At 35.3% G+C, this 13,303-nt stretch overlaps 1 protein-coding gene across 1 annotated transcript; it reads right to left on the minus strand.

Annotated features, from left to right (window-relative positions):
• Positions 1 to 7,494: 7,494 nt before the first annotated feature.
• Positions 7,495 to 12,856, minus strand: LOC145263204 (heat shock 70 kDa protein-like). Its single transcript, XM_080120276.1, has one exon. The coding sequence runs from the start codon at positions 11,949 to 11,951 to the stop codon at positions 10,119 to 10,121; it is 1,833 nt and encodes a 610-aa protein (XP_079976402.1). The 5' UTR covers positions 11,952 to 12,856; the 3' UTR covers positions 7,495 to 10,118.
• Between the last annotated feature and the right edge of the window lie 447 nt (positions 12,857 to 13,303).

Genomic DNA, 13,303 nt, shown 5'->3' on the forward strand with positions numbered 1-13,303 from the left:
ACAGGCAAAATTTGGGGGATAGAAGGGACTCTTTATGCCAGGGCATTTCGAATCCTAATGCTTCTCATCAGAAGAGTAGAGAAGGTGCTAGGTAGCATGGGGAAAATGCGGCGTCTAGCGTAAGGTTCATTAGGGACGAAAGAGATTAAGAGGAATTATAGAATGTTGGGGGAAGCTTTATTGAATTCTAAATAAATAAGGAGTTAGCTTAGTATGAATATGTATGAGTACACGTTGAATAGTGGGGTTTATCTTTTTTGTGTACGTGTAAATGCATATATGTATATATACGTCGTATCATTTAGTTGATCGTCTAGTGTGTATATTTTAACATTTATGCAACAGTTCTAACAGGAAACGATTGACGTGGACGTACCGAAACAGTTGTAGACAAACAGTTCTTTTTAACAGATGTAAATAACACAATACATACTTTAATTATTTACGAACATTTATTTTCATGATCCGGCCGACATTTCAGAGATTAAGTTTTTACATCTTGGCTGCCTGAAATGACGCCGCTCCCTGCGCCATGGAGAGACCAACTCCCCTTTTTGAGTCATTTTGAGTCGTCTATTCGCTCTGATGTCCAGCTAACGACTTCTAGAATCTTCCCAAATCTACATTTAATCACGTGTCTCAGACCAACAGCTGATGTCTCCTAATCTAGTTATTCATTTATGCAAACCAAAATCATGTTTACATCCATTTTCTATTTTCACATTCCTTTTGCGATATTATTATTATATGTCAATCTTTTTTTCCCAATTTAATTGTTTATTTTTCTAATCAAAATAATTGATCCAGCGACCCGCCGTCGCTCGAATCAATTATTATTATTATTATTATTATTATTATTATTATTATTATTATTATTATTATTAATAATAATAATAATAATAATAATAATAATAATAATGTTTTAGTCTTGGCCCTGCTTGCCACAGTTAACACAGATACTACGCTATGATCACAGCCCAAAGGGTCACAACATTACAAAGAGAGTCCAACATAAAGGAAATAAAAACTGATTCCTTTCGTGTTGGGTTTGAAACCGACGGTATTAATGGTTTTATGATACACGCACACATACATTTGAAACCACTACTATATAATGAATACAATATAATCAATAAAGAATTGTCTCATAAATAATAAATGCGTAATTTGTATGAATTATATTATCAGATTTAAGTGTATTTTATGATCGGGCAATGCCGCGCAGCCTGCTAGTTTATATTCAAAATGCATTAAAGGAAAAAAAATATTATTACATGTTCACCTCCTCTCATCTATATTTAACTAGCCTGGGTGCCTGGCGTTGCCCGGGTGTTTGGAGGTGTGTGTTGAGCAAAAAAAAAAAAAGTGGTAGTAGGTAGGCAAGCTCGAACCCATACCGCGAAGGAGGAAAAGAACGTGGCTAAAAAAATGTGATGTCTTTGCTGTTGCGTCCATCGCCAAACCGGAAGTAACGAAGGTTTAAATTAAGGCAAGTCAATCGAAAAGAGGGGATGCCTTTCGAAAATATTGGCGAAAAAAGCGACCCCTCCTTGTAGAAAAGTGCCCAGTCGAGGGTGAAGGAATTAATGTTTTAGTTAATTTTTCGATATTTTTCGTCCGAAGCTTCAAAACGATACCAATCTCGTGAAAATCCGTCGCCTCTGTCGAAAATTTTAGGCAGACACACAAACCTACATACATAAATGCATACATACATACATGCATACATACATACATACATGCATACCTACATATATACATACATGCATACATACATACATGCATACATACATACATACATACATGCATACATGCATACATACATACATACATACATACAGACAGACAGACAGACAGACAGACAGACAGGTGAGATTTATATTAGAGATTCTACGAAATCTGAACAATATGTTAGAATCAAGCAAATTTACAATATGTAATAACACTGACTAGTTATTTTTTTATATTTATTTTTATGCATAAACATGTTGTTTTTTTTTTTTACTTAACTTGTATTTTTGAGTAGAAAAGGGAAACAAATTCAATATTATCATGTTTTTTTTTTAAATAACGTTATTTCTCAATAATATATAATATAATCAATTGAATTGCAAAGTATTCTAAAAGAATATTCAGGTTTGTATTATTATATACACAGATTCGAAAAAGTTGTCAAAAAATATAACAAATAAATGTTATCAAAGGCAAGATAAGTTACTCTTCTACCTATCTGGAAAAGATTTTAGTGGTTTTACTTACTTTAAAACGTGTAATCGGTTCGAAAATCATAGTGTTTATCGATATATGTCAAAAAGACAAATGGCGGCGAACCCTTAGTTAAATACGTTAAGTTTGGGAAAATGAATTCAAACTAAAAAATTATACAAAATACTGTTAGAAACCCACCGAATATATGTCAGCTTATGTCACATTAACATATATTGATGGGTTTCTAACAGTATGAGCATGAACAGATCGACGCAGGAGACCACCACCCAGACCTCCACTGAAAGAACGAGAAGAGTACTGGAATTCTTTAGAGGCTAATTGTCACTAAAATTCCGAATAAAATTAATGGTTGTTGTCAGCAAGAAATTCATGGTAAACGGTTGTTGCGAGCACGCAAAGTGTTTTACAATGGAAATCAAAGGAGTGTTGCTGTCAATCAGTCTCCAGGGAACACCACAAGTTGTTGTTGTTGAGAGTTCTTGTGAGTAAAATGAAATCTTCGCACGTGGCTGCTACTTATTCACAGTTTCAATGAAAGATTTAGAATTTTTAGGCACTTATGCATTTTAGCATCCCCGGCAAAAAAAAAAGCCACTCCTTCTTTTATGTTAAGAATGGTTTTCTAAATAATGTTATTATTTTAGCACGATCCGTAAACTGTAGAAGTATCGTTAATTATTTGGATTCATCGGACTACTGTTTTCATCTTGAGTGTCATTTTCACAAAGTTTCGGTCGATGTAACGTCCGACCTTCTTCAGTAATCTGTCTGTCAAACTCAGGAATTTGAACGGAATTTCGAACGCAAGGACCCATGGCGCAGTGGTTAGAGTACTTCGAAAAATCAATTTTAAAAGTGATATTCTCCTGAAGGTTGAAAGTTCAATTCTCAGTGTGGGCGACAGAAAAATACAATTGCGAATTACTTAGGACCTCTATCCAGTCATGGCTGACAGAACAAGAGCATGCTACCCCCATGAAGTAAATAAAGGGCTCCGTTTGAAATTACATCCAAATTCCCGACTTCGACAGAAATATTCCTGAGTTGTACAAAATACACATAAAGAAGGTCGGAGGTTACATCGCCCGAAATGTTGTCAAAATGACACTCAAGATGAAAACAGTAGTCCGAAGACTTCAAATAATATGAATCACTAATCCTCATCTCAAAAATTCAGAAATGTAATACCATTAATTAAATTAAACTTTTGAAATTGACTAAAACAGTACTTTTAGCAAGTAATGACGTTGGATGGAATATTGTTGCCACATCTGGGCAGGAGCTGCTAGAAAGGACTTGTCCTGCCTTGATAGAGTTCAAAATAGACTTCGTAGCCTCGTAGGAGATGTCCTTTTCTCCTCCTTGCAACCTCTATCTCACAGAAGAGATGTTGCGAGTTTGTCTCTGATGTATCGTTATTTTCATGGTTCAACTGAGCTTCAATCTATGGTCCCCCCTCGCCAAACTTTCACAAGAAACACTCGTCTAGCTGTAAACACTATCAATAATTTCCCCCACTCTTTATCTGTGCCTAAACCTAAACGTAGATTCCATGAACAAAGCTTCTTTCTTAGAACTGCACGCCTGTGGAATTGTCTTCCGTTTTCCTGCTTTCCGGCTGACTACAATATGGTTGTGTTCAAGTCTAAAGTAAATAAGTTCTTGATGAGCCGTTCCATATAAGTTATTAAATTTACCAAATTTTCATTACTAATGATTACTATATTGACCAATTTCTACTGTACACTCTTTAACCCTTATCCTTGAGTGGCCTCTGGGCCTTGATAATGTGGTGATGCCTTTGTAAAAAAAAAAAAAAAAAAAAAAAAAAAAGCAATCGTACTGTTTTGCCGAGGCTGCTAAAATGCAGAAGTGTTAAATTTGGCGGACCTGTACGAGAGTGCCCACTATCTAAAAATGCGCGTTTTACACTTAAAACAAAATGATTTATTTTTTATTTATTTATTTTTAGTTTTTTTTTCGGCGATTATCATAGATTACAGACGTAACTATCATATTAGCAGAAAAAAAAAAAATTGATAAAAAATTGATTTAATGACTTTTAAGAACGGGGTTCACTTTCTCGTTATGACGCCCTACTTCATTGCTACCTGACTTACTGTCCATTTCGTTACCAATGTGTCACGTGATTAGAACGTTATAACGAAAAAGTGAATCCCCTTCTTAAATGTCACTAATGAACGTCTGTGTGTGTGTCTGGTCACGAATAGGCTCCTATATGGTTGACTATTATAGAAAACTGATCACATATAATGATAGAAGATGTATCGAGACACAGGAATGGATATGTTTGTCTGGCATAATGATGATTCATTAAAATTGTGGGGTCTGCATACGCGCCTGGTCCACAAAGTATGGAAATAAAAAAATTTAAAAATGAAAAAAACAAAAAAAACGTTTACAAGTGTTTTTGATATAGATGTACATAAAAATACTTTGATAAGTATGTTTTAACGTAAATAGGGATGGTATAATAAAATTGTGGGGTCTGCGTTCGCGCCTGGCCTCCATAGAATGGAAATATGTCACAAAGTTTAACAAGGGTTTTTAATATAGATCCACAGAATATTGTGATAAAAGTTTCAGTGTGAACAGGTATGATATAATAAATTATGAGGTCTATCTATTTTATTTTTACTTTCATCATATTTTGCTTTGGTTTTGATACCTACAAATTCGAAGCTATCTCATTACTACCCTTCCTTTTCATAACCTATCATACTTTCATAAATCAGAGTCCATTTTCTGTAGGCTGTTTTTGAACCCAGTCAATGACGGGTACTTTTGCTAGTATATATATAGTAAGTTATAAAATATATATGGCAATTAAGCTACACAAAATATTCCACGTTTCATCCACGCTAGGATTTATCAGCCTTATATTTTATAACTTACTACCTAGCTCTACCTACGTATTGAGCACTGTTGAAGTAAATACTTAAAGTTTACGCATAAATTTATACTTTCGTATATTAATTTATGTGATTAAATTAAGTAATCATATATATATATATATATATATATATATATATTTGTTTACTGTTTTTAGGGAAAAGAATTCCAACAAAGTGCTCGATTACAAAGAAAAACTTTTTCGAGATACGAGCTTAATATTTATTTATTTAATAGTACAGAAGTTCAGAAAAACATTGCCTGACGAGAGCCTAACATCATTTACGTTTTACCATTAACTGGTCCCCTTTATGTTGGGCTTGAAACCGACGGTACCAATGTTTTTCTGAACTTCTGTACTATTATATATATATATATATATATATATATATATATATATATATATATATATGTTGCTAATATGATTATTAAATCTGTACTCTGTTATAATCGCCGGAAAAGAGGGTTGAAAAAAAAAAAAAAAAACACGCATTTTAGGGGGTGAGCACTCTCATACAGGTCCATCCCGAATTTTCTGTTATAACTAAAGATATGTTTTAATTTAAGGCAATTTTATTTAAAATTTGCTTGTATACCATACCGCAGCTCCGTGTTTACAACCCCGCACACTTGCTATGCTGAAACGTCGGTATGGGCCACACCTACAAATAACTGCGTAGTAAAAATTTTCAGCAAGGATAGGTATGTTCTATCAATTAAAAATATATAAGCGAACTGTAGAATAATTCGAATACATGTTCAGGATGTCAATTAAATGGTTTAGGCTTGCAACAAAAATATTTATTTCAATATTATTTTTTTAAAGCAGTTTTAACTTACGCGTATATGACACATTTTTTTGAAACATTTTCATGGTGAGAAAAGCAGATAAGTCAATTTTTACGACATGCCCCAGCTTATTATAAACACCCCAACCTCCACATGTTAAGAACGGCTTTCGAGGTTGGGGTGGGGTGTTTATTCTGAAAGCCGTTCTTAACATGGAGAGGTTAGGATGCTATAATACGCTGGGGCACGTCGTAAAAATTGACCAAAACAAACAAACAAAAAAAATAAAAAACACAGACACACAGAAAAATCTTTATAATGTATACACCCGTGACTGAACGAAATTATCATGTTTCAAAAATCACGTAAACTGATCAAGTAGGTTTGTTTCTTTTAAACTAAAAAAAAACAAACGATTTTTAGTGATTAATAATAATAGTCCATATAGGTCGATTTAAAAATCTCGATAGTTCGAATTGAGTTGTATCCCTTTATTAAGTATGGTGAATCAGGATGGACCGTTCTCGCTTTATTATAAAACTAGCAGGGCTACCCGGCGTTGCTCGGGACCGTATAAACAATGAAAAAACAAAAGCAGATATTGAACATATGTTTTATTCTTAGGGGAGAGGAATCTTTCATCTCAAGTTTTAGCGTTACAAACAAACATTTGTCTTTTATATATATAGATAATGACGGGTTTTTTGGGGCCCCCCTCGAAGATAACTGATCAGTTGACCAACTTCTAGTGGTCCGTTTGACGTGAAATTTCGATATTTGTCATCCGGGTGATGGGGCTTCGATATGATACCAAATTTGTCAAGTTTGGTTCCGTCTTTCAAAAGTTTTAGCGTTACAAACAAACATACATACATACACACAGACGTTTGGCTTTTATATATATAGATTTCATTTTTTTACTTCAAAAAATTTATTTGATCAATTTATGTGATTTTGGGAATATGAGATTTTCGTTCCGTGACCGGTACAGTTTTCTGTATTTTTTTTAGGTTAAATTCTGGATTTGCACTCTATTGTGCGCGTTAAAAAAAATCAGTGATGGAGTGTTTTCGTTTCTTAGCAAATATTTGGTGTTTATTTAGCACGTCTGCAGTATACGGACAGACAGCGGCCATTTTTTTTTGTGCGTTTCACTAAACTGTTGCCAGGTGGCATTTCTCGGTTAAAGAATAGGGGACGATAACTCGTACTTTTTGGGAAATTCTTTGGAAACTTTATATCTTAATATGGATGTAAATTCCGTAAATATGAGCAATATTGCATTGCTGACGTCGGACATCTGGGAAGCAATTGGTTTTTCGCAGGCTAATCGATTGTTATCGACCACGAAGCAGTGCCAATATGGACAAATCATGATATTGCAAATCAGCAATAGCAGTAATGACGGATTTTGCTGGGAATGTTGCTTTAATTTGAAAAATGTTCCATTTAAATTATTAGATTGTTGTTGACCCTTCAATGTTCTTTTACTTCGCAAAAATGTTTCATTTAAATTAATTTGTTTGAAAAACAAAAAAAACAAAAAAAAAACAACAAAAAAACTGAACAATCAACAGCAAAACACAATTTTATTAATAAAATTCCAATGTTTTGGTTTTCAAATATGTTTGTGTTCGAAAAAAATACCTTGTTTGTTACTTATTTGCCGTAGTATTTGACCAAGAAGAAATTGGAATTATCGCTCTCTAACATTGCTGCCCGGCAGCAATGTTAGAGAGCGATATATATATATATATATATATATATATATATATATATATATATATATATATATATATATATATATATATATATATTTGGTAAAACTGGTAATTAATAAAAACCTGAAGAGAGTGCTCAATACTATTGCAGAGCAAATATGTGTTTTATTTTTTTTTATTACCGTTTTATCTGTTTGGTTACATATGTTTCAGATGTTGGACCATGTTTACGATCCAACAGCCTTGTCAGGCCTCGTAGAAGTGGTTGTTAGTTATTGGAAAAAAAGCGTTTTTAAGAAAAAAAGAAAGAAAGAAAAGGGGAGGCTGTTGGATCGTAAACATGGTCCAACATCTGAAACATATGTAACCAAACAGATAAAACGGTAATAAAAAAATAAAACACACACACACACACACACACACACACACACACACACACACACACACACACACACACACATATATATATATAAATCTATTTTCATATAAATTATTTGGGCAAGACAAGAGCCAATAAAACAAACAAAAAAAAAATGGATGAAAAAAAACAAAGCAAATATGAAACAAATAAATGTACCAAACGCAAGATGAGTTAGTCTTCTACCTTGCTGGATAAGTTTTTTGTGTGTTTTAACTTATTTTAAAGCGTTTTTTAAAATTATTATTCAAAATAAAGTTTGTTGAGTTATAACGGGAAAAAATGTCGGTCTCATTACAGATACTCGCTTAAAAATCGAAAATTAAACAAAATACTTGTAGAACATTACATTTTCGCACGATCGCTTTGTTTCTACCAGCATTTTTGTTTAATTTTCGATGTTTGAGCGAGTATCGCGGTACCGCATAACTGTAATAAAGGGTTTGTATTACTATACACATAGATTCGAAAAAGTTGTCAAAAACAATAAATTTTATCAAATGCAAGATAAGTTACGTAACTGGATATTTTTTGTGTTTTTATTTAATGTAACATGTTTATTCAGCTCGAAAAACATAGTGTTTATTGATGTATTGGAAAATTAAAAATGGCGCCGGACTCTCTGTTGAACACCGTAGGTTTGTGAAAATGAGTCAAAAATAAAAAAACTATACAAAATACTGTTAGACACTCGCTCAATATATGTCATCGTGACATAGGCTGACATATATTCCGAGGGTTTTTACAGTATTTTGTATAGTTTATTTTTAATTTTTAACTCATTTTCCCAAACTTACCGTGTTCAGAGAGTCCAGTTCCATTTGTAATTTTCCAATACATCGGTAAACACTGTATGTTTTTCGAGCTGAATAAACATGTTACATTAAATAAAAACACTAAAAAATTATCCAGTTATATAGAAAAGTAACTTATATTGCCTTTGATAACATTTATTTGTTATATATTTGTTTTTGTTTTTTTTTGACAAATTTTTCGAATCTATGTATATAGTAATACAAACCCCGCTAAACATTTAAAAAAAGTGTAACTTACCTTGCCTTTGGAAACATTTATTTGTTGTATACTTTTTATTTATTTTATTTATTTATTTATTTCGCCTCCATTTCTGTTTCGTTGGCTCTATTTAAAGATTTGATTTTATTATATATCGGATGACTTAAAAAAAAACAATTGGTTTAAAACTTTCGGAAGTAAACGAAAGTCTAGTTCATAGGTTTTCATACTCATTTACCAAATTGTTGTTTTTGTTTGTTTGTTTGTTTTTCATTGTTCGTTTTTCTTTCATATTTTTAAAATTACTGTGTTTTTTTTTGCTTTTTAATATATTTTATTTATTTATTTTTGTTTGTTGCTTTTTAAAAACGATTCTTTTGTACTTAAGCAGTTTAGGAACTGTGCCATTTTTTTTAGATGTGATTTTCAAGTTAAATTAAGTTCGTACGGTATGTTTTCTTTATTAAATTGTTAGGTGAAAAGCACAGAATAGTTACAAAACACCCTCCCCTCCTCATATTAAGAATGCGTTTCTAAATAATAACGTTATTATTTCAGCACAGTCCGTATTCTGCACAAGTGTATTTGGTAAAGTTTTACTTTCTTTCCATCTCAACACTCATTATCTAAAATGACGACTTTATTAAGTTTCCAAATATGCTGAAAACGAATATCACATTAAAATTTTGCGCAAACAAGTAGTTTTCAGGGTATTAAGATATTGTATTCAAATGTATTACTTAATAAATGTCAGTGGCATTTGCCATTCTTAACACGGGGAGGAGGTGTTTTGTAACACGCATGTGCTTTTCAGTTGGAAAAAACATGGCCACCAGTAAAAACATACTGAATTACATTGGATAATAATAGTCTTAATATCCAGAAAACTAATTTTCTGTGCAAAATTTAAATGCGATATTCGTTTTCAGCATACCCAAAAACCTACAAAATCGTCATTTTAGAGGTGTGTGTTGAGGTGGAAAAAAAAAACAAACTTTTTTTGCTAAATAATTAAAAAAAAAAGTTTAAATAATTTAAGAACGGTGTAATTTAGTCATGATGGGAGAAAATTCTTTCTGCGTTTCTTGCATTTTATGCTCGAATTCTTCCTTCTCGGCCAAGTTGTTATTTTCAAGCCATGTTAGAATCTCGTCTGTTTCACCCATTATCTTCTTTTTTTCATCTTCAGTCAACTTGTCGCCGCAGTCGGACGCGGCTTGTCTTACGCTGAACAAGTAGTTCTCCAAGTTATTCCTACTCTCGACGCGTTCGCGTTGTTTCATGTCGTCTTCGCGATACTCCTCCGCCTCGTTCACCATCCTCTCAATATCTTCCTTGCTCAACCGGCCCTTGTTGTTCGTGATTGTTATTTTGTTAGCCTTGCCGGTGCTCTTCTCCTCGGCAGACACGCTGAGGATACCGTTCGCATCCACATCGAATGTGACGTCGATCTTTGGCATACCCCTCGGCGCCAGCGGTATCCCTGTCAGTTCAAACCGACCTAAACAGTTGTTATCCTTAGTCATTGTCCTCTCTCCCTCATACACCTGAACACACACTGCCTGTTGGTTATCTGAATACGTAGTAAACGGCTGAGTAGTCTTATTCGGTATACGCGTATTACGTTCTATAATCTTCGACATGACTCCCCCAGCGGTCTCTATTCCCAGAGACAACGGAGTCACATCAACCAATAGGACGTCTTTAATCGAACTGCTCGTGTCTCCGCTAAGTACGGCCGCCTGAATAGCCGCTCCGTATGCCACAGCTTCGTCAGGGTTTATAGATTTGTTAAGTGGTTTGCCATTCATAAATTCTTGGAGCATTTTCTGAATCTTTGGGATTCTAGTAGAACCTCCGACCAGAACGATCTCGTGGATGTTGGATTTTTCCATTTTAGCGTCGTTTAGAGCCTTTTCCACTGGCTGAAGAGTCGTGCGGAACAGGTCGCTGCATAGATCCTCGAAACGTGCTCGGGTGATTTTTGAGTAAAAATCGATTCCCTGGTTGAGGGAATCAATCTCAACACTCGCCTCGCTGCTGCTTGACAAGGTCCGTTTAGCACGCTCGCAGGCCGTACGCAAGCGGCGGAGAGAACGCGGGTTGTCTTTCAGGTTCTTGTGATATTTTCGGGAAAATTCCTGGACAAAATGATCGACCATCCGGTTATCGAAATCTTCGCCTCCCAAATGTGTATCTCCGGCCGTGGCCTTTACTTCAAACAGGGATCCTTCATCGATGGTCAATATGGAAACGTCGAACGTGCCCCCACCCAAATCAAAGATGAGGATATTCTTCATTTCCGATTGGTTTTTATCAAGCCCGTAGGCAAGGGCGGCCGCCGTGGGTTCGTTTATAATTCGCAGCACGTTTAGACCAGCGATTGACGCGGCGTCCTTCGTTGCCTGTCTTTGGGAATCGTTAAAATAAGCCGGTACTGTGACTACAGCATCTTTGATCTTCGTACCGAGATAAGATTCCGCCGTTTCCTTCATCTTGCCCAGCACCATCGAACTGATCTCCTCGGCAGAAAACTTCTTCTGCTCTCCTTTGAATTCCACCTGGATCTGTGGTTTGTCCTCGGGACTATTTATCACCTTGAACGGCCAATGCTCGATGTCACTCTTAACAGATTTGTCGCTGAACTTTCGGCCAATCAATCGCTTTGCGTCGAAAATGGTATTTTCTGGGTTAAGTGACGCCTGGTTTTTGGCCGCATCTCCGGTCAACCTCTCACAGTCGGTAAATGCAACGTAACTCGGTGTTGTCCGGTTCCCTTGATCGTTTGCGATGATCTCGACTTTTCCATGTTGAAAGACACCCACGCACGAATAGGTGGTTCCTAGATCGATCCCGACCGCAGCCATGATAAATTCAGAAGAAAAACTTGTTAGAAAACGTTTATATTTGTTTTTTCTGTTTCCTGAAAAATTCTCCTTGAACTTTGGAAATTTTTTTTTTTTTTTTTTTTTTTTTTTTACGGTTGCTTTCCTGCAGAAATCTTTCTTGTTTCGTTTTTAAGAAGAAACTAACTTTTCCTTTTTGTTTCTCTCTCTCTCTTTCTCTTTTTATTTAATGAATTTTTTTTTTTTTTTAAGAAAAGCAACGGAAATAGATAAATAATTATGCCCGCTTAGGTTATATTGCAAGAGTTAATAGTTGCAACAGTTGCGACTGGAGACTGTAATACCCACTTTGCAAATAGTTTAAAACAATTCGCAGCTAACAAGGTGGTATGTTTCACAGACCTATGTGCGTCCTCTCTCTCTCTCTTTTGGGATTGGGCGAACAAATGGTGAATTAATGCCAATTGCACGTGTGCTTATAAACAATGAGTCCACGAGACACCTCCACCTCAACTCCACCATTCCTCGCATGATTCTAGACGTTTGCGACTTCTACCATCTTCGAGAACCTTCTTCGAAATCGACCTGATCTGTCAGTTAGAAGCAGAAAGAATCATCCAGTTTTTTAATTATCTCCCACGTACGGAACCTGATGCAACGCGTTTATTTTTAGTTGCTGCAAAAGAAGTTGTTTTCGTTTAATGACAAATTCTTGTCTAAGATTTTAAGAAATGATATCCACGAAAAGCAGCAAGCAGCCCGCGTTTTTAACTCGGCCATCACGATGGTGGTGGTGGTGGAAGTTCTTAGTGGCAGAGGCGGCGCTAAGTTAACCCACTAACACCCGCCAAAGTGGAGATGAGGGGGATAGTTCCAGTAGCGCTCTGGAGGCATCTTTAGTTTGAATTATTCTTCTATTGCCGGGAAAATATATAGAGTCGCTTTTTACAGTGCCAACACACATTTGTCTTAACTGATGGTAACCACTTATCAAGGTTTGCGGCCTACTCGAGGATAAGGGTTAAAAAGATTGTCAGTTAGACAATGATAGCTACCACGAGAGGATGAAAAATAAACAGGTGGAATGAATAGGATATTAGTTAAGAGGAACTGATTAACCAAGAAGACAGCTCAACGATTATTTGTTTACATTAGACTTGAAGACAACTATGTGTGTAGTCGGCTGCGAGGACGCCTCCTTGTGATATTCTATTCCACATTTCCATGAAATAAATTTTTTTGATAGACGTTTTTTCTTTTGGCACACACACACACACACACACACACACACACACACACACACACACACACACACGCACGCACGCACGCACGCACGCACGCACGCACACACACACACACACACACACACACAC

Source organism: Euprymna scolopes, chromosome 38 (assembly GCF_053919585.1).
Source record: "Euprymna scolopes isolate OS-2025 chromosome 38, ASM5391958v1, whole genome shotgun sequence".
Classification (NCBI taxonomy): Eukaryota; Metazoa; Mollusca; class Cephalopoda; order Sepiida; family Sepiolidae; genus Euprymna; species Euprymna scolopes.